The sequence below is a fragment of the Rhinichthys klamathensis genome, unplaced genomic scaffold (genome assembly GCF_029890125.1).
Source record: "Rhinichthys klamathensis goyatoka isolate OS25496 unplaced genomic scaffold, OSU_Roscu_1.1 h1tg000036l_1, whole genome shotgun sequence".
Classification (NCBI taxonomy): domain Eukaryota; kingdom Metazoa; phylum Chordata; class Actinopteri; order Cypriniformes; family Leuciscidae; genus Rhinichthys; species Rhinichthys klamathensis.
This window is the reverse complement of record NW_026606584.1, coordinates 373,467-395,984: the sequence shown is the minus strand read 5'-3', so window position 1 is coordinate 395,984 and position 22,518 is coordinate 373,467. Positions and strand designations below refer to the sequence as shown.

General features: G+C 38.4%; 1 protein-coding gene across 1 annotated transcript in view; it reads left to right on the top strand.

Annotated features, from left to right (window-relative positions):
- ube2o (ubiquitin-conjugating enzyme E2O) overlaps window positions 1–15,805 on the top strand; it is a 61,301-nt gene extending 45,496 nt beyond the window's left edge. Inside the window, exons 13-20 of the mRNA XM_056246118.1 lie at window positions 64–186; window positions 467–556; window positions 675–945; window positions 10,233–10,703; window positions 13,325–13,461; window positions 13,604–13,807; window positions 14,400–14,457; window positions 15,024–15,805. Coding sequence (XP_056102093.1) covers window positions 64–186; window positions 467–556; window positions 675–945; window positions 10,233–10,703; window positions 13,325–13,461; window positions 13,604–13,807; window positions 14,400–14,457; window positions 15,024–15,778 — 2,109 coding nt within the window. The 3' untranslated portion in view covers window positions 15,779–15,805. The remainder of the gene's footprint in view (window positions 1–63; window positions 187–466; window positions 557–674; window positions 946–10,232; window positions 10,704–13,324; window positions 13,462–13,603; window positions 13,808–14,399; window positions 14,458–15,023) is intronic.
- The last annotated feature ends 6,713 nt before the right edge of the window (window positions 15,806–22,518 follow it).

The window sequence follows — 22,518 nt, the reverse complement described above, 5'->3', positions numbered from 1 at the left end:
ATTGTGATTAAGAGGTGTTTGGGATTGTCTATTTTCATATTGTTTAACAAATATTATATGTAGGTGATTGGGGAGGAGGAGGACGTTAGTGTTTATGACATTGCTGATCATCCAGATTTCCATTTTCACACAACGGATATTGTCATAAGGATCGGCAACTCTGACACAGAGGACTGTGAAAATGAGGTACATGCATAATTTTGCATAGAAAATTTTAAAACTTTTTCAGGCTTATCACATTGCCAGTGTGCATTTAAGTTTGAGTGTAAAATGTAGCTCCCCATTGTAATTTTTGTTATTCAATGCACCTAGTAATTTTTTATTTATTTAATGTAAAACTGGTTTTATTATTTGATATAAGTGGACAAAATGACTTGGTGCTCTTATAAGGTTATTTGATAGTTCTTCCTTGTTTTTAGCAATTTTTGAAATTTTCTCCATGTCATTTTCTCAACTGTCCATGTAGAGATCTGTTGGCCAAGTGTGCAGGGTGGATCTGAGCAGTAAAGTGGAGGTTGTGTGGGCTGATAATTCAAAGACTATTGTCCTGCCACAGGTATGCACCAGTCTATCGAGCTATTCAATTTTAAACTGATGAAAAGTATTTGCTACTGAATGTGCACACACCCACCTATGACCCTGGAACTAACACTAATTTATTCTTTCTCTCTTAGCACTTGTATAATGTAGAGTCTGAGATTGAAGAAACATATTATGACTCTGCAGAGGGCAGCAGTAGTGGTGCCTCATCTGAAGAATGGGAAGATGAGAGTGATAGCTGGGAAACAGATAATGGACAAGTGGAAGAGGAACCAGGTGGTGGGGAAACCATCCCAGTCTCTTCCCCCAACACAGGTGTCACTTCTGATGGCAAAACCCATGGCGTGCATGCTTCCACGACTACAGACTCACCAGGAGCTATCTCCACACCTGAACTTCCTGGAGGTAATGAATCTCTTACAATTATATTGCAGGATTATTAAGTATCAGATAAAGTTTTCACTCTGGTCCATTCACATTGTTTTACAAGAGAAAAAATGGGTACAGAAAATTTAGTATTTTGCCATCTTAACCCTCTGGGGTCGGCAATCACGCCGGCGTGATTTGCTTGATTTTTTTTCACATAGCAGCAAAATAGACTTAAAATACTCCGTCGATTTTTGTCATACAGGCAAGTGTTATACATCATTCGATCCTGTTAAGTGTCTAATATTTTTGTGTATACTCACAATAAAAACAAAGTGTTGTGCTTTTCGACAAATAAAGAAAAATAAACATGATGCAAGTTCTGCCTTCTCTCTGTCGGTGAAGTCCATTCTGAAACGCGTCCGAAAATTAACTATAACTCCGCAAATACTTGTCATACAGGCACGAGAGATTTTTCTTTATGAAGCTTGAATTCTCTTCTTTTCAATTAAGTAATTTATATAAAAAACAAATATTCTCAGTTTATGTAATCTGTATGAAAAGAGAGTGCTGTCAGTATTTTTTTTCCCAGCTCATTACACTTCATTACGCGTTAATCTGACACGCCCACGGAGGACACGCGCTATTCAAAAGTAAATGTTGAGGCAAGCCATGACAATGCCCACATCAGCCGTTCCACCGCAGCAGTAAAATGTGTGGTGTATTTGCTGCCTTTTACCGCTAAGAGGCGCTACAATCATAGACTCTGAAAAGTGTTTGTTTATTCTCTCTAATGCGTAATCTGCTGCCGCGCCGCGGCTGATTCAGAGCGATTGAAAGCTGGTAGCAGATGAATTCAACAAGTGAAACGTAGTTAAAATAATTCATAATCACAATACTGAAATTAGGCTACTGAAATGAAATTGAATAAATAATGAAAACATTTCAACATAAAACATTGCAATAAAAACATTTAGGCTACATCAATGAGGCTTTACAAGAGCATAAGACGTTAACTTTAACAGCGTACAGACGGTAGCTCAGTGATCAACGCAACAACACGAGCTTCGAGGAGCTTCAATCGACCCGAGATCGAATCTCAATGTAGCATACATGTTGTAAACCGATGTTGGCCTACAGCGTTTATATTTTACCACCTTGATGCTTAAATAGGTAACTGTTTATAACTGTTTACTTATTTAAAGTCAAGAGTTTTGTTTAATTATCATTACAACATAAATTTGCTACATTCCTGTAGAACCGCAGCCGCTGCACAAACGACAAAAACTGATGAAGGAAGATTGTCAGCCGATTGCATCAGAAAATGAAAATGAAGAAGCTCGTCTTTAGTCTGCTAAATTATTGTGTAATGTAAAAGAACACTAAAATTACTTAAGTTTGAAACCAAGTTCGAACATTTCAAGGTTTAAATAAAGTGTCGGGACAGTTTTTTTAAATTTTAAATTTAAAACAGGGTTGCATCGGGTTTAGAGTTTATTTCTTTTGCGATGCAAAATAAGAAACACTAGGCTAATCTTATTCTTGCGACATTTTAAATTTGTATTGCCAAAGGAATTACAGCTAAATTAAACAATTAAAACAGTACAAAACGAAAATTGTCCAAAGAAACATAATTAAATTAAAAACATGCGTTTTTCTTTGCCTCTCTCGCGCTGGATCTCTTTTTAACAAGTTTATTTAGTCTCCCTCGCTGCGCGCGCCGGGTCTCTCTCGAAATTAAACATTTCAGGGTAAAAACACATCATACAGCTGATAATACTGTATATGTCGCTGCGTGTCAGCCATACAAATCACGAAAAAATTATTTAGCCTTTAATTGTTGCATCAAAGACACAGCATGCCTAGTTGAATTCACCTTACAATAACTTCAATTGAAATTGTGTGTGAAAAAAACTTTAAATAGGCTGCAATAAATAAACTACAATATTTATAATTTAATAAGATATGGGGCCTACATTTGGACACAGATTTATCCTTACAATAATTTTGCCTGCTCATCAGGCTGGCTATCCGACACTCTCCATATGAAAGAGGAACATTAACTCAGTACAAAAATTACGGAGTCGCCTATTAAGTTATTTTAGCTGTAATAATGAGAATATTATAAATTAATCTAAATGAACGCGCCGCCGCGTTTGTCGAACACTAACTCACCATGCCAGAATAAAACCCGACTTTAGAAAAATGCATAGGGCCACTCGGCGTGGTGTGCCAAAACACTTAATTATAAACTTCAATATTTCATTCAAAATAATCTCAACACGCTTTGTGAAATTTTGAAAAGCCGTGCATGCATTAAGGCCACTGGAACTAATGAACAACTGAAACGCTGGTTTTGATTTTGTTTGTCGTTTAAACGTGCCTGTTGCATATCTCTATTTTATATATTTGATATTGGTGAAGTAGCCTATAGCATTGATTAGCTGTGGAGGGAGGGGTGTGGGGATTAAAATAATTCAGCAGAAGCAGGGATGTTTAGACGAGAAGGAAATCCCAGTCCCCCCTGGCAAATCACACTTTACTTAAAACCATGTTTTTAAAAACTCTAGGTTGTAGGGAACAGACCTCTCTGCCATGCGCGCGCACGGTTTGGAGCACAATATCTGTCTCGCATGCACGCTCGCTCTAGATAGATTACGGGATATTTTAACTAATTTGCGGTATGACTAGTCGATCACGGGATATTTTAACTAATTTGCGGTATGACTAGTCGATCACGAGTGGCTCAACAGGTAGATCTATAAATAAACTATATCTTTCAGGAATTTGACCGACCGGGTTGACACTTCAGCGTGAGAAATCGGGGGTGTGGCGTGAGCGTGAGATTTGGGTCAATTGCGTGAGTCTCACGCTCAATGCGTGAGAGTTGGCAGCCCTGGATCAAAAAAAAATATATATAGCCTATATATATATATATATATATAGGCTATATATACCGTATTTTCCGCACTATACGGCGCACCGGATTATAAGGCGCACCTTCAATGAATGACCTATTTTAGAACATTTTTCATATATAGGGCGCACCGGATTATAAAGCGCATAAGATACTGCAGTCAAACGTTTGACTGGGTTTGCGTTATGCATCCACTAGATGTCAACAAATGTCAACAAAACAGTCAGATAAAGTCAAACTTTATTAAGCGTTCCGACAACTCCGTTCACTCCCATGGTAACGTTGTTCAAACGTTAAAGGAAACCTCCGGTCAATTTTAACATTGAGCTCATTTTTTGTAAATTTGGAGTGCTGTCAGTACAGATAACAATGACAAAAACCGGTGTTGCCTACACCGTGTTATCCTCTTTTTAAAATTTGCACCCTGTTGACTTAAACGGGACAAGTTTTAAACCTGCTTTTAGCCTCTTAACAACCTTAATGTGTCATTACAAGTGCACAGCCATGTGAGTGAACACGGTGAATCTGACTGCAGTAAATGTGAAAGATATGAATAAAAATGATGTTTATTCAGCCAGCTCACATACCCGTATTTTCTTCCTGTTTTCGGTCGAAGTCCACAGTAGGCGATTGTCGAGTGCGCGCGCGCGATCATTGGTAACTAAGCAACAGTGGAAACTCAGACTGTCAGCTGTCAGCCGATGACGGTGCTGTGTGGTGTTCTGAGAATATCAGCTCAAATGGATAGTTCATCCGAATCAGATGTTGAACACACGGAGGAGGCTTGATCGCGCGCGCGCGTGCGAACTCGACAATCAACTACTGTGGACTTCGGCCGAAAACAGGAAGTAAATACGGGTATGTGAGCTGGCTGAATAAAGAGATTATTCCTGCCTTCGTGAAAGCTCGGATCACAGTTGAGACTGATATATCAGCCCAGGCATCCACGATCCATTGGCAGATAGTGGCGTAAGTCGCCCGGCGCTGTCTCCCCGTCTTGGTGAACGTGTGTTCACCATCCATATATAAGGCGCTCCGGATTATAAGGCGCACTGTCGTTTTTTGAGAAAATTATAGGCTTTTAAGTGCGCCTTATAGTGCGGAAAATACGGTAATTTATTTTTTTACAGAACTGCTTTTGAAATTACGATTGGTAGCCTATTATTATACAGATACAAAGTCGTTCTGTTGGATACTATTTTGTTCCTTAGTGTAAAATGGAAATGCATGATAATTGTATTTTATAAATATAAGCAAAAAAAAACTGCATGGTGTAACAGAGTTTTAGAGCTAGACAAATCTCTCTGCATTAATAAATATAAAATTTACAGCAGACCATGTTTGTGCGGGATTTGAACCCGTGTCATCTTGATGATGAACCGTAAGTTCTACCGCTCGGCTATGATTTTTCTCACTGAGAAATACCCAAACGTTTGTTTCTCACATGAGCTAGAAAAGGTTTTGTCTTTAGCCTGTGAGTGTAGGCCTACTTTAGCCTTTTACAGTTTTAAAAGATTATATCTTATCTGTATGACCAACAATTACGGAGTAGGCTATAAATGTTTGTTGTAGGCTTATTTGGAAATTACCATAACTTGTAGTATTTCATCCTTAGGCTACTGTTAATAGACATTAGCCCCACTTACGTTTTGCTAAATTTCCTTTTGCGCCACCTGGCGGTCATTTCGCGTACGACTTTGAAATGCGACTGGTTTATTTTTACCGCGGTGGATGGCTAAAAATGGTATGTGGATGGCTAAAAGGTGTGACTAAAAATGTGCTTTTGGCTTTCATTTATATTTTGATTGTTTGTATATATATATATATATATATATATATATATATATATATATATATATACATATATATATATATATATATATATATATATATATATATATACATATATATATATATATATATATACAGGTCCTTCTCAAAAAATTAGCATATTGTGATAAAGTTCATTATTTTCCATAATGTAATGATAAAAATTAAACTTTCATATATTTTAGATTCATTGCACACCAACTGAAATATTTCAGGTCTTTTATTGTTTTAATACTGATGATTTTGGCATACAGCTCATGAAAACCCAAAATTCCGGTCTCAAAAAATTTGCATATTTCATCTGACCAATAAAATAAGTGTTTTTAATACAAAAAAAAGGTCAACCTTCAAATAATTATGTTCAGTTATGCACTCAATAGTCAATACTTGGTCGGGAATCCTTTTGCAGAAATGACTGCTTCAATGCGGCGTGGCATGGAGGCAATCAGCCTGTGGCACTGCTGAGGTGTTATGGAGGCCCAGGATGCTTCGATAGCGGCCTTAAGCTCATCCAGAGTGTTGGGTCTTGCGTCTCTCAACTTTCTCTTCACAATATCCCACAGATTCTCTATGGGGTTCAGGTCAGGAGAGTTGGCAGGCCAATTGAGCACAGTAATACCATGGTCAGTAAACCATTTACCAGTGGTTTTGGCACTGTGAGCAGGTGCCAGGTCGTGCTGAAAAATGAAATCTTCATCTCCATAAAGCTTTTCAGCAGATGGAAGCATGAAGTGCTCCAAAATCTCCTGATAGCTAGCTGCATTGACCCTGCCCTTGATAAAACACAGTGCACCAACACCAGCAGCTGACATGGCACCCCAGACCATCACTGACTGTGGGTACTTGACACTGGACTTCAGGCATTTTGGCATTTCCTTCTCCCCAGTCTTCCTCCAGACTCTGGCACCTTGATTTCCGAATGACATGCAAAACTGAGCAACAGTCCAGTGCTGCTTCTCTGTAGCCCAGGTCAGGCGCTTCTGCCGCTGTTTCTGGTTCAAAAGTGGCTTGACCTGGGGAATGCGGCACCTGTAGCCCATTTCCTGCACACGCCTGTGCACGGTGGCTCTGGATGTTTCTACTCCAGACTCAGTCCACTGCTTCCGCAGGTCCCCCAAGCTCTGGAATCGGTCCTTCTCCACAATCTTCCTCAGGGTCCGATCACCTCTTCTCGTTGTGCAGCGTTTTTTGCCACACTTTTTCCTTCCCACAGACTTCCCACTGAGGTGCCTTGATACAGCACTCTGGGAACAGCCTATTTGTTCAGAAATTTCTTTCTGTCTTACCCTCTTGCTTGAGGGTGTCAATGATGGCCTTCTGGACAGCAGTCAGGTCGTAACCCATGATTGCGGTTTTGAGTAATGAAACAGGCTGGGAGTTTTTAAAAGCCTCAGGAATCTTTTGCAGGTGTTTAGAGTTAATTAGTTGATTCAGATGATTAGGTTAATAGCTCGTTTAGAGACCCTTTTCATGATATGCTAATTTTTTGAGACAGGAATTTGGGGTTTTCATGAGCTGTATGCCAAAATCATCAGTATTAAAACAATAAAAGTCCTGACATATTTCAGTTGGTGTGCAATGAATCTAAAATATATGAAAGTTTAATTTGTATCATTACATTATGGAAAATAATTAACTTTATCACAATATGCAAATTTTTTGAGAAGGACCTGTGTATATATATATATATGTGTGTGTGTGTGTGTGTAAATATTTATTTATTTATATATATATATATTGTCCTTGCATTCTTTCTTGTGTGACACCCCTGAATGAAAGGCTCATTAGTATGCAGTCTGCTCAGGTGAGAACTGCCTAATTATTCATGAGGGGGTTGGGCCGTTCCGCCCATCCGCATATTGCCTTTGCAAACAAAAAAATGTTTTTCACAATTTAAAACAATCTATTGTTTTATGTGAATGATTAGGCAGGATGATTTTCAGATCAATTTGAAGCAAAAACTCTAGGCGACAACATCCACTAGTCAAAGGTCTTGTGGACAGATATTTAGTATGTTATTTGTGGCCTTATATTAGAAACTTTATTTTTTTAGTTTTTTCAATAACCACGCATAAACAATATCTCTCAAAAATACAAACATGTACATACATGTTGCTCACATATTATGGTATCCCTGTGTGTGCTATATAGAGTGTAATTTCACCTGTGCCATTAATATGTTTATAAGCAACTGAAAAAAGCAGAAATGTCAGAGCATTGCCAAAACATCAAGGACCCCGAAAACACCTCAGAGGGTTAAGTGAGATTACATTCTGTAGGGAGTAATCAACCAGAATCTGGTTTTTGCCACCTTTTTTTTTTTTTTTTTTAACCATAGACTGTGCTTTATAATGCAGTAGCCAACTAATACCCCATATAAAAAAATAAAACAAAAGTCTTAATTTGTATTATGTAATTTTCTCCTTGTAATAAAAAACAAACAAACAATAGAAATGCGAATTATAAAGCTATACATTTGCATGGTCGTATTAAGAGTGAAAGCATAGTTTATAGGCTACTTGAGTTAGGCTTTGCATGGGAGTATTAAGAGGAATTAGACAATAGCTTAGTGGGCAGCGCGATAACACGTGGTGCAACTTCTCAAGGCGATCCAAGTTCGAGTCCCAGCTCAAGATTTTGGCTTCTCAAGCAAACATCAGTTTGTTGTCTAGGCTAGGCCTGCTTAATGACAACAACATTGTAAATATTTGCTCTTAAACGATGCAACACTGGCGTCACGTGAACGGTAGCTAGAACGCTAGTGAGAGGTGAGACCGGAGTTATCAAGTCAGCTTTGTGGAGTTACTTTTAACTAAAAACCAAAGCCAAGTGCAATTTATGCAATGTAAATGTTTCGAAAGGGAGCAGCAGCATTGGAAACTTCAACACCATATACTTGATTAAACACTTGAAGAAGCATCATGGAAAGGAGTATGCCGAATTTATACAGGCACGAGTGCCATGAAGAAAAGTGTGCCGCATTTTTAAATAAAAATGAAGAAGCAGTCATGTTGTGGGCTACGTATTTCTTCCTTTAGGGGAGTAGAACATTTCTTGCACTATTTGAGCATGATGCTTTTTAGATGGCTAGGTTAAAGCTGCAGTCCTTACAAAATTTACAAAATTTATATAATGAGCGAGTACATTGTGAATCCCAAATCATGTTTTTGTCTTATCCTGAATCACTACGGTACACCTATAATAAGTGTTTATATTCTGACTTTTTTAGACTGGTTCGGGTTAATCATTAACAGCTTAATTGTTTAAGAGGGAGAAAAAGATGGTATTGGATCGGTAAGGTTGTGGTATCGGACATGAAAAAGTGGTATCGAGCGAGCCACCCTTACTAAATAGTATGCTATTGGTTTAAATATAAAAATGTAAATATATATTGTACATTTTCAAGGTTTACATAAATTCTTGGGACAGTTTTATTTATTTATTAGCCTACAGGTTTGCATAGTTTATTCCCTGTGCGATTTTATGTAAAATGAGGAATACAGAATCTTATTCTTATTCTTGCAACATTTTTAGATTTGTTTAGACAAATAAATTGCAGCGGGGAGGAAACACTATTAAAGGCTAGCATTAATAGGCTAACATTATTAAAGTTTATGGAGGAATTAAATTATTTACATGTCATAATATTTTTGTCATAAAAGTTTATTATTCAAATGATAAATTCAGTCATAGCCTACTGTTGGATAATATTTGTTGCTTTCATGGTAGGCTAGATTTATAGTCTAAATGTTGGCAAAATAATTATGGTGTAACAAATCAACGTGTTTTAGAACTGCACGACACACAAATCTCTGCATAAAAAACAGTAGCATGTGTTTGTTCGGGGTTTGAAGAACCAGTGTCATTGACATTGCTGACCAATGCTCTACCACTCAACTACGAATTGACTTTCTGAGAAATGCCCAAAAGTTCCCTTTTCCAATCAAGTAATATAAGTCATAAGAAATCAACATCACAAAAACCCAAAACAAATCAAGAAAGTAAAGATAAGAAGATGGATCCTCCAAAAGACATTGAAATGAAAGAGGATATGTACTCTCGTAGTCATAGTCCTTCTCCAAATGTTTGAAATTGTTCAATCCAGGGTAGAACAAGCCCCTTATTTCGAACATTTGGAGAAGGACTTAATTTGAGTCTCTTTTGCACTGATAAGGAAAAAGAGTTCGTCGCGCCGGCGCAATAGCCGACCCCAGAGGGTTAATCTCAAAATGTTTCGACTTTAATCTCGAAATGCTAGAATTTTTTCTTTTTTTTACGTTGCGGTTCAGGGCTTCCGTAAATATGTATCTGCCATGTAATATGCTGATATGGCAATAAACTCAGATACTAGTACTAAAAATATATATATATATATATATATATAATAATAATAAAATAAAAAAAACATCAGTGGCATCACTAGGTTTTCTGGGCCCCTTGTACAGTTTATTGGGTGGGGGAACATTGTTGTTCACACCCACTTTTTCCCACTAGAAATGGCCCTGTACATCAGTGTTGTCTGTCTTTGATGTTGCAATTGGTGTTTTCACCTAAAGGCTAATTATTTTTCCTTGCATAGGTGGAGTTGATGCGCCTGAAGAGAAGCCCAGTAAAGAGACTCCACCACGGGGATTTCGTGAGCTTAAAGAAGCTCTAAAGATTTTAGAAAGTTTAAAGAACATGACTGTTGAGCAGCTCTGGACCGGATCACCCACTTCACCCACTGCCGAACCATCAGCCACAACTGCTGCCACAACCCCCGCTGATGCCAAACCCACAAAAGAAAAACGCTTTCTGGATGATATTAAGAAACTTCAGGAAAACCTGAAAAAGACTCTAGACAATGTGGCCATTGTAGAAGAAGATAAAATGGAGGCTGCTATAGAAGAGGAGAGGGTGATGGCACCAGTGCTAGCTGAACCACAGACGCCTGTGCGTTCTGAGTGGCCTAGTGACACACCCGTTTTGTGTCAGCAGAGTGGAGGCAAACCAGGTGTCACCTTCACCAGTGCTAAAGGGGAAGTGTTTTCCGTTTTGGAATGGGCACCAGGTACTTACTGTACACCAAACGTTTTTATTTATTATTTTAAATAACATTAGAATTATTAGGGCTGCCCCCTAATATTCGACTAATCATTAGTCAACTAGAAAAGCCTTAGTCGACCAAAAATTTTATTAGTCGGTTAGTCACAGAAAAATAAAAACTCCACAGGAAGTGACAGTCACACAGTCCATGAGGGACAGATCTTTAATGGCTTGTGGTAATTACAGTATGTCGGGCAGGGAATCCAAACATTTGTGTATCATCCATCGACCTCAAATGTGAGATGGTCCTCACTGCAGAACACGAAATCCACCCTCCCACCTTACATATACCTAAACCTACCCATCTCCGCCCCCTGATCCCTGATCCCTAACCCCACCCATAATACTATCCACCTCCACCCCCTGATCCCTAACCCCACCCCAAATCCTACCCATCTCCACCCCTTAGATCTGGATCCAACTCCGCCCCCTGGATCTCGTGTACTGCAATGAGGTGCTACTGTCAAATATGGCTTATCATTTGAAACATGTCAGTAACTTGGCTGCTCGCTCTAACGTCAACCTAGATAAATGTGTGCTATTATTAGGCGAGTGTTTGTGCAGTTGTTGTGAACTTTTTTCTTCTAAAGTGTAGGAAACTCAGAAGCGAAGACCAGGAGACTTGGTTGTATCTTCAGCAGGATTCTTTATTGAGAACACAAGCTGTGGGTAGCTGCAGTAATCGTCAAGTCTAAACTAAGGCAGTATACATTGTAGTTTATATACCTTTCAAGGGGGAGGGATTACATAGAGGTGGAGACACTCTGAGACAAAGCATGCAAATGAAGTACAGGATTCAGCTCGTTTGCAGAGATTTCCTGATCTCATCAGCATAACAGTGTCATGTATAGATGGTGATCCAATCAGCCTGATTAGATCACTCAATCCTTAACATTATCATAGAGACAAAAGGCCCAGCTGTACTTTGAGAAGTGACAAAAGGTTAATGTCAGCAAGCAGGATTGCTCTTTAAATCTCATCACCTATGCCTCAAAATGTAAAACACTGTACAGTTTAAATACTATTATATTGGAACCTAATTAAACATTTAATAAATGTTGTAACACTACTAAGGGTGTCACGATTTTGATTTTAAATCGAAATCGATCGAAATTAAGTCACAATCTCGAACTTCGAATTAAAAAATGGAATCGTCGATGCTGCCACGCCCCCATGCCACGGAAAAAAACACGCGTGTTGAAGTGCTGCGAGTCAACCTCCTCTAACTTAGCTACAGCCAGTCAAAAGATAGCATGGCAACTGCAGATGCAGGAGACCCATCGACAGAACTTGAACCGTCTACTCTTTCATTGAAGTCACCGGTGTGGAAGTATTTTGGATTTCCAGTGAGTTATGTTATCAGCGTTCGCGTTCAACGTTCGCGCTTCAAAAAAGCCACAGTTTGCAAGCTCTGCTGTGTGCGTGTACCATATTCTTCCACTGGCAGCACGACTAACATGACAGGGCATCTCCACAAAAACATAGATTTATCTGTTAAATCAACAACTATTTGTTTGTTTTGTGAACTTGAATGTCGTCATCTGCCTGTTTGCGAGGCGGCAAATCTGATCCTGATCTCTCAGAGAGCGCGCGAGTACTGAATATTTTAAAATCGCTTGAATGTTCAAACTGGTGAGACTTAAAAAGATGTGCAAATGGTAAACTTTAGTTACTCACGATGCAATGCTGGCCCGATTATGCAAGTGACAATTCCGTCATGTCACGACTCCCGAAACGTGAGAGCAGCGCGCTTGACGATTGCCTTGTGCAACCCATTTTGAGAGACAGAGAGAGAGAAGACGCGGCACCGCTGAACACTCACGCTGTTTGTGAAATTGCATCGAATCGAAGATTTGGAGAATCGTGACACCCCTAAACACTACACAGTGTAGAATCTAGAGTATAGCGCACTTTACTATCTGACATGGAGGTGCCGGTACGATCACTTGCATTTTTTCCTGACAACACCGGAAACAACTTAAAATACTCTGTCATTTTTGGTCATACAGAAAAGAGAGATAACATCATTCTACTTTTATTTGTGTAAACTCGCAATAACAAGATAAAGTTGTGCCTTTGTAAAATAAAGAAAACAAACAGGATAAACCAAAACTCAGTGTATACTTGCCTCGCAGACATGAGAAATATATTTTTAGAAAACTTCAAAAACTATTTTTTCACGACACATTCATAATCATTACTTTTGCCGGTGTGCTGTGGCAAGCTTTATGCGCACGCTTGAGCGCTGATTAGTATTTATAATAGGCAATTAAAGCCTCATTATGATTTATTTATATGGCTTATTAATATATGCGTGCGATTAGTTGACTAATCGCTTAAATTAACGACTACTAGTCGACTAGAAACATTTTTAGTCGAGGGCAGCCCTAAGAATTATTGACTTGCTACTGTATATTTTCATGAACGTGCCTTCTTATATGAACAATAGGTAATTATTTATAATAGAAATGGTCATTTAAGTGCTATCTTCTAGAACAAAAATCATCACATCAATTTCATACAGCACTTTGTATGATAGTTTCATTCTAGAAGCCATCTAAAAATGCCCCCTCTTTCTTGCCATAGACACCCACTCTTTTAAAAAAATGGAATTCCAGCCAGCAGAGGCAAAGAAGTTCTTTAGCACTGTAAGGAAAGAAATGGCCCTGCTGGCCACCTCTCTGCCCGATGGCATCATGGTGAAGACTTTTGAGGACAGAATGGTAAATTTGCCTTGCACCCTATATATTTATGAACTCTGATTGTTGCATTTAGTTTATTTTACAAAGTATGGAAAACAATTGTAAAAAATTCTATCAAATGTTCCTCTTTTCTTCGATTAACCTTTCCTGTTGTTTTCTTCAGGACCTTTTCTCAGCTTTCATTAAGGGCCCTAACCGCACTCCCTACGAGGATGGACTCTTCCTCTTTGATATTCAGCTTCCTAATATCTATCCTGCTGTTCCTCCTCTCTTCCGTTACCTGTCTCAGTGCAGCGGCCGACTTAATCCCAACCTCTATGACAATGGGAAGGTTTGTGTCAGTCTTCTCGGCACCTGGATTGGAAAGGTGAGCTGACCTACTTTCTGTTCTAATTTCTGACTGGTATGTTTCTGAATTTCAACTACCGATAGTCACTTCTTTGCACTCCCTTTGGTCATTCTTCTTTGTTACTATGTTGCATGAATTAAATTGTTGTCCTTCCAGGGGGTCGTATGCCAAATTAGTTACTTTTGATTTAGTCCAATTTAGTCTGTGACCTTTGGAATTAAATGGCCCATTTTTTTTGCTATTGTATCTGCAGGACTATGAATAACATGTTATGAGTGACTAACATTTTTATGTAGCATTAGTAGAAACTTTAGGAAATTTGGTAAAATTAGTAAGTGTGTTCTTTGTATTCTTGTTTAAAAAAAGAAAGAAATTGAGTTCTGAAAGTCCATGTACATGCATATCAAACTCTTTTACTTCAAAAGATCAATTTTGATTTTTTTATTGACCACTCTGTTAATATGATTCATGAAAAGCACAATTTGGCTTTATCACCAAATCCTTGATGCCATTAATCATTGTAATCATTATGATTGACGAATGATATGTAATCATTGTATGATTATTGGTCAATGCTGACGTGTGGTTTTTGTTATGTTTCCTTTCACAGGGTACTGAAAGATGGACCAGCAAATCCAGTTTACTGCAAGTGCTTATCTCTATACAAGGTTAATTAAAAACTTATATAGTATAAAACATAGCGTATATTTTTGTGGTAAGTTTTCAACCTTTATTTAGGTTGAAAACCATAAGGGATCTTGTGATTAGTGCAGTATTAGCCCTACTATTCATTTAATAATATCTACATTAAAAGGATATTTTATGTGTCATAATTTATCCACCCTTATGGTGTTCCAAAACTTTTTTCTTCTGTGTAACATAATAGAAGATATTTTGAGAAATGTCTTTGTGGTTTTTTTTTGGTCCATACAATGGGGACCAAAACGGTTTGGTTTCCAACATTCTGTCATCTGCGAAATGGTAAAGAATATATTTTGAAGAAAGTCAAATAGTAAATGATAACAGAATTTTTGTATTTGGGTGAACTATTCCTTTAATTATCACTTTTGGAGGGTCAGACTTTGGAAATTTAAATTTTAAACTTAAATTATTAAATGTAATTTTAATTGTATGATTTCATTAGAGACACTCCTGTTTTTTTGCTATTGTACCTGCAAGACTGAATAACATTCTAACATTTTTAAGTGTAAATATTTTGTCTCCACCCCTTTAGGTCTGATCCTTGTCAATGAGCCATACTATAATGAGGCTGGCTTTGACAGTGACCGAGGACTTCAAGAGGGTTACGAGAACAGTCGCTGCTACAATGAAATGGCACTCATTAAGATGGTGCAGTCAATGACTCTACTTCTCCAGCAGCCTGTGGAGGTCTTTCAGCAGGAGATCTGTGAGCACTTTGCCTGCAATGGCTGGCGGCTGGTCCATCGGCTGGAGTCCTGGCTAGATTTGGATGGGGGAGTGACCGACCGTGCTTCACGATGTGGGGTTGGCAGCCTCCATGCAGAACCTTTGGAGGAGATCCCCTCAGCTCTGGCCCACAGTAGTCCAAGCAAACAGGATGTGCGAAGTGAAGAGGAGCTTGAGGATTCCGGTCTCAGTCCTTCCACAGTGGGGCCCAGCTTACCTCCTGGATCAGCCGGGCAGCAGGAACTGAGCCAGAACTCTGATTGTGATAGCTCAGTGGTGGGGGGTGCAGGATCAGAAATACTGGAAGGTTTTGAAGGGGTGTCTGGTTTTGTGACATCTCAAAGTGTAAAACCATGTCAGGAGTCTCAGCCGGCTGTGAGACCAAAGAAACGGAGAAAGAGCTATCGGAGCTTCCTACCAGAGCGCAGTGGCTATCCAGATATTGGATTCCCACTCTTCCCTCTTTCCAAAGGCTTCGTAAAGAGCATGCGTGTAGTTTTGCAGCATTATCGAGCTACTCTTACAGCTGCTGGCGTTCCTGAATACCCAGAAAACAAATAATTGCCCTCCAGTGTATTTTTTTCCCCTTTTTTCTTTTCTCCCTGTTTAACCTTGGCCAGGAACTTGGATCTCCTCATCAGGCTGTAAATGTTCCCAGCAGCCTTTTGTTAATTGCTTTGTAGCACATCTTTAGTTGCTTTGTTTGTTGTTGCCTCTCATTGGTCATGGGGTGGCTACACATATTATTTGTTTGTATTAAACAATGTTGAAATATCATATGCTTCTATCTTGTTTCCCTGACAACAACTCTGCCGTCACACCGCTCTCTCAGGGAAGTATGGACAGATATATGAGACATTAAGAGATACTGAAGGCATGACTGAATCTTTTGTTGTGTTGTGACTTATTTTTCAAGATGTGTGGTTATAAACCGTGCCAGAGGGATACTCCTATTGGTCTTAGGTGTTGTCCTTTGCTACTGTTTTTTTTTTTTTTTTGGATGGGATTACCACCAGACTGTCACCACATATTGATTTGCACAAGTGGAAGGAAGTTCGCTTGCAGAAAAAAGGAGTAAGGATGAAGTTTCAGATCAGATGTGATCCGATTTTTTTTTTAGTCCTTGGTTCATCAAATAACTATATTTCCAAGCGTGACTTCCTCTTTGGTCCATATTTCCAAATGTAGTGCTGCTTTATATGTTGCATTGCTTTTCAGTCTTGATCAATATCATCATTCTTTTAAAGGTGTTGGTGACTTGCTTTTTGATCCAAAAGACACCGTTGTACAACTGCCCAGTCATCTATACTGTACAGAGCCTGATCATTCCTGCTAGTGTTTTGCACTGAAATCATATGACAGTTGAGTGTCAAGTTTACATTTAAAAAACAAAAAGCAACCAGACACACTAAACTACTCTTGACTCTTAAAACTGGAATCCTAACATCCCCTTTCCCTCTCCCTCAAACTCCATGGCACAACATAAATATTTTCAACTTTACTAACTAGTGTTCTCTGTACAGTAATATTATTTACAACTTTTCTTACACTTTCGCCAGAAAGATATATATCATAAATCCAGTTTGCACATATGTGAATAGACAATGGGACCTTTGGTATGAGGCTGGTTAGTCTTCTATACATGTGAGAAGGAACCCAGAGTCAACTAATCATTTGAAGAGGTTTGGCAGAATTTTTTCTTTTTCCATTGCGCTTTGCTTGCATGAAGGTCTCTGGTTTGAACACTGACGAGTTCCACCGTTCCCATTCCTAACTCTTTCCTCTGTCCAACATTGTTGCCTTAAAACTGATTTCAAGCTTGAACCTAGGGTTCCCTTTTTTACTGCATTGTCATTTTCTATTAAGGGGCCCAGTCAAGATACTAGTTATGGTGGAGAGGCATTAATGTTATTTTCACAAGCACAATCTAAGAAGTCATATTCTTTCAACAACTGTGAAATGGTTTGTGTATTTGCTTATATAGATTTTTGTTTTGTTTGATACACTATTTAATCAACTTTTTCCTGATATCATATGTAGCTTTGTTACATGATTTAGAAAAAGCTTCATGTTAATCCTGGTGCTGTGGTTCTCCAGACCACTAGGAGGCAGCAGACTAGTTTCAGACAGTTCCGACCTCATTCTTTTGTTTACATCAACATCAGGCCAGCTGTAATTAAGCACAGCCCACAGACACAAGTTTTACATGCAATAGATCCTCATAATTTTCTTAGTTTTGCACAAAAGGGAATGCACATAATTACACTTGTTACTACTGGAAGGCATATCATGTTTCTTCTGGAGTTGTGAACAGCTGGCTGTATTTTTTCCTGTTTTTTTTTTTTTCTAGCCAGCATACTTTCTTGCTGTAGTTTGGCTATTGGGCTGATTGGCAGATGTGTAAATGTAATATACTGCTGATGTTTTTCTGCACGTTAGCATTCAAGTCTTTTGAAAGACAAAAATACATTTCTGGCTGATGGCTTTGTGCCATCTTAAGAAATTCTCATACATGTTTCCATGCATAATGCAATGCATCCATGCGTCGCTGCCAGTAATATTTTTGAGATGTTTTAGATAAATTGATTTAATTTCTACTTTTTCTCTTGAATTTGTAGCTTATTACAGTTTGGTATTTGGAGAGAAAAAATGCTTTATCAAATTGTTTCATATGCACATTTTGCTCAGTTAACAGAGATTAAATTCCAATTCTCTCTTCCTCTAACTCTTTTTCACCAGTTCAGCCCTCCATGATTTGTTTTTAGTACATTTGCTACATGTGAAGCTAAGTTTCAAGCGAGAATCAGACATCAACTTTAAACTAGGAACTATTTTCTGTGTGTGTAATATACTATGAATTTAATCAAGCTATTATGAGGAGAGATAACAGCCAAAGCATGTAACGTTGCTTTAAGCCTTAACGGCTACATGATACTTGACTGTACAATGTAAACATTTCCACAGTGGCCTGTATTGGTAAACTAATAAACATGATTTGTAGCCTGAATCCTCTGTACAGAAGTCATGACTATAGAAATGCATATAATATATAGATTATATATTTAACAGAAAAGTGGTCATGTGAATGCTTGGGGTGTGTCGCAGAGTGTGTGTTGTATTATTCTTTATTTATTTTTTGCTTCATTTGTAATTTTTATTTTGGTTGCACTAAATGTAAAAACTGAAGCATTAAACTTTGCAAGCAGAGCCATGGGAAAATATTGTTTATTATCCTGTTTTGTACTTAAGTATTCATTTCTTTTTATTAGGAATTGATAATGCATTGCAAGAACAAACAACATGCATTTAAACAAACTTTTATTAAAAAAATAAAAGAGAAATGCTTTCTCTTTGCTTTGACTTTCCAATAGAAAAATTTAGAGTGAAAAAATAATTACTCAGACAATATAACATGACTTTAAACAGTAAAAAAAATGAGTCAGCCACTTATTCCAAAAACATGGAGTTGAGCATTAAATCTGCTCTGACATCAATTTTGAACTTGGTAGTATTGTTAGGATACATTGGTTATTTAAAAGGTAACCAATGTTACTTCCACATTCCTATCAGACAACTTTATTCATATCTTGACTTACTACAATCAGATATATTTTAGTATAATTGAGTACAAGATGATGATTTCACCATGTTAAGGCACATCAAAGATTTTGAAGCATTTATATTGTAATACATTAGATATTCAATTTATAGTGCAAAACTATGCAATCTAAATAAGTCACAATCATTACTCAGAAATGCTGAGCAATATAATAAATTAGCAAATACATCTTTGCAAAGAAATTAGCAAGTTGTTTAAAAACAAACAGCACAGAAAGGAAACTTGATCAATAATTGATAATTGACCAATACAGTATATGCACACAAGTAATACAAAACTCAGTCCAGCAGCCTGCTTAAGACAAAATTAGCTATAGTTATAGCACTGCAGCATTACAGAAGTGTCACAAAATGCGGCCTACCCACAGACCAGGGGCCGTATTCACAAAACATCTTAAGGCTAAAAGTAACTTCTAACTTGCCGATTTATGAGAAACTCTTTAAAATAATGGGCATTTCAGTCCTAATTTTAACTCCTATATTTTTGCTCTAAGAGTATTTCACAAAGCATTTTAGCGCTAAAACCAGCTCCTAAGTCTGTGAAAAGTTAGGGGTAGTCAAGAGGACTCCTAAATCACTAAAACCAAATCACAAACAATCCTAAAATGGCTGTTGCTGGCAATCCGCCTCAGCAATCCACCCAAAGACACTGTACAACATTGAGGCAATAGGCGAAAGAGCCTTGGGTACTGAGCCTTCTCTTCAGAAATGCAAGAAATATTTAGATTTATAGATTTTAATCTGCGATGATATAAAATAAAGGTTCATTTATGTACAGGCAAAATGCACTGAATGATGGAGAATAAAACATTGAGGTCAAGTTGAAAATAATGTCATATCGTCAGTGTTGATATCGGCAGCTCGGGTGACCCGAATTCGAGTTCTGGCTTGTGGTCCTTTCACAATCCCGAATTGTTTATAAAACATCATTTGTCGCTTGAATTCTGCAAGAGGCTGATAATTAGCTGACCATTTACTGACCCTTAGGCTACATTTTAAAATCTCAATTTGAATGTGGCAACATTTTTATTTTAAAATCTTTATATGATTAAATCACTTATAGTGATTTCCCCATCCCCCATCAACCAATCACTGTGTCCATAGTAAGCGTGTTGACATCATCCATAGCAACGAGGTCAACCCTGCCCTTTCTCTTAGCTTAAGACTTCCCTCTATTCCTTAGTAAAAGTTGGTCACAGCAGCTTCTGAATAGGTTTTAGGAGAAAACTCTTACCTTTGAGCGTGAGCGGTGAGCAGCCCCTAAGCGGTGAGCAGTGATTCTGTGAGAATTCACAGATCCAGTTTCTCTTTTTTAATCTTTCCCTTAACATTTAAAGGAATCTACATGTATGTGTGTGTGCTCAAATATGGCTTCTGGAAAGAAAATAAAGGATAATATATGAATTACTAAACAGACATTAATTAAGAAGTTCCCCATACTTTTAGAGTTACAACTAACAACCGCTAGATGGCAGCAGCGTATAAGAAATGAACTGACAGCTAGTAAATCTTTGAACATGGAGTGCTAATAATAATAAATATAATATGTCAGCCTCACAATTTTTACAATTGAAGTGCTATAAAAGTTGGAGAAATTACAAATGCGATGTGCATTGTATTAAAAAAATCTTTATTGATATGCAAATAGACAATAGACATCGAGCAAAAGAAAAATGGCAAGTGATGTATCCCCTCAAATCTGTAGATGTGCATGGATTTGTCCTGAATCCCTTCAAGAACTTGGGAGCAACTAGGGTATACAGACCTTCTGTATAGTGTAACGTGTCATAACGTAATTGTGTATAGGACAGATATACACACCTTCTGTAATGCGTAACGTGTCATAACTTAATTGTGTGTAGGTCAGTGAGTGAGTGAAACTGGTGTGTTTGTGTCTGGGATGGACAGGGAGAGAGAGACCGCAAGTGATCAGATGTATACCTAAGTCTGTGTGTGCTTGATGTTGGACCCTTCAAAACCTGTGGAATAACTTTCAAGGCATACTTAACATAACAACCAGAACCTTCTTTTTAAGCATCAATGTGTATGTGTGTGTGTCTTGTTACGACCGCTAGGGGTCAGCCGCAACAGGAAAAGGAAGAAAGTCACACTACTAGAGAGATAACGAGTAATATGAATTTTATTGACCATAAAGGGTGAGCGTCAGGGGCAGACAAGGCCAAAATAACAAACAAAACAATTTTCTTTTTAGAACCTAAATGACCTTTAAAAAAAAAAAAAAGAAATGAAAATACAGTTTAACTTACCTAACTCCCTTACACATAAACAAAGTGAAAAATAAATACAAATAAATAGGCGTCAAACCCCCTACATCCCTTGATATGGTAACAATTACAAGAATGTTTACACACATTTAAAATAGTATCAGGTTGACAAGTTAGAATCGGAATCCAAAGACGTAGTCAATCAGGCAGTAATCAGATATAGAAGAAAACCAGAAGTAGGATTACATTCAACAAACACTTACTCAATTTCACTAAACACTAATAATCTCTCTGGCACGACACTCTTACTCAATTAAATAATGGCGAAACAAACAAAGCTGAAGAGAAGCACCTAAACGGTACGACCGCAAAGCACAAAGTCAGCGAGGCTCAAAGGCAACCATGGTGTGTCAGAGGCGGTCCTTATATCCAGGTCAGGTGCATAGCTGGTCCAATCACAGTCTTCCACAGATTAACAGAGGTAACGCCCATCTGAAACAAGCTTGTCAACACACAGAGAGAAAGAGAGCAAGACACACCCACACACAAGGACAATTGATACAAACACACAAAATATCTCAGAATCCTAACACCCCCACCCATAAAATAAAACGTACTCGGTTACTAACGTAACCTCTGTTCTCTCTAGAGAGGGAACGAGTACTGCGTAATATCTTACGCTATGGGGAAAACCTCTTTTCCTCGAGATATTGAAGCCAAAAATTATCTTTAATTTTTAATCAATGCAAAACGCTTTGTGGCAGTAAGCAGACATAGGCGAGGCGGCTCGCGCGCCTATATATGCGAAGCAGGCCCAGCTGGAGTACAGAGGCTGCTGAGGCCATCAGGCCCAGTATTTTCTGAAACCTTTTGAGCGGGACTATAGAGTCGTGGCGGAAGGAGTTCGCGACACGCTGAATGTCTAGTCCGCGCTCCGGTGACAGGCGTGCTGTCATGGATAGCGAGTCCAGCACTGTTCCCAGAAAAGAAATTTTCTGACTGGGAGACAGCGAGCTTTTTGCCCAATTGACTGTGAGGCCCAGATTCTCGAGGTGTTCGAGTAATGTGGCCCTGTGTTCTATGAGCTCTGAGTGTGATCGAGCTAGAATCAGCCAATCGTCCAAGTAGTTCAAAACTCGCATGCCCCGAAGTCTCAGGGGTGCGAGAGCCGCGTCCATGCATTTCGTGAATGTACGGGGTGCTAGGAACAGGCCGAACGGCAGGACTGTGTATTGACATGTCTGGTCCTCGAAGGCGAATCTCAAGAATCGCCTGTGATGGGACGCTATTTGTATTCGGAAATAGGCGTCTTTCAGATCTATTGACATAAACCAGTCCTCTTGGCGAACTTGCGCAAGGATTTTCCTGGTTGTAAGCATTTTGAACTGGCGCTTCACAAGTGCTCTGTTCAGCTGTCGCAGATCTAAAATGGGTCTGAGACCTCCATCTTTTTTCGGT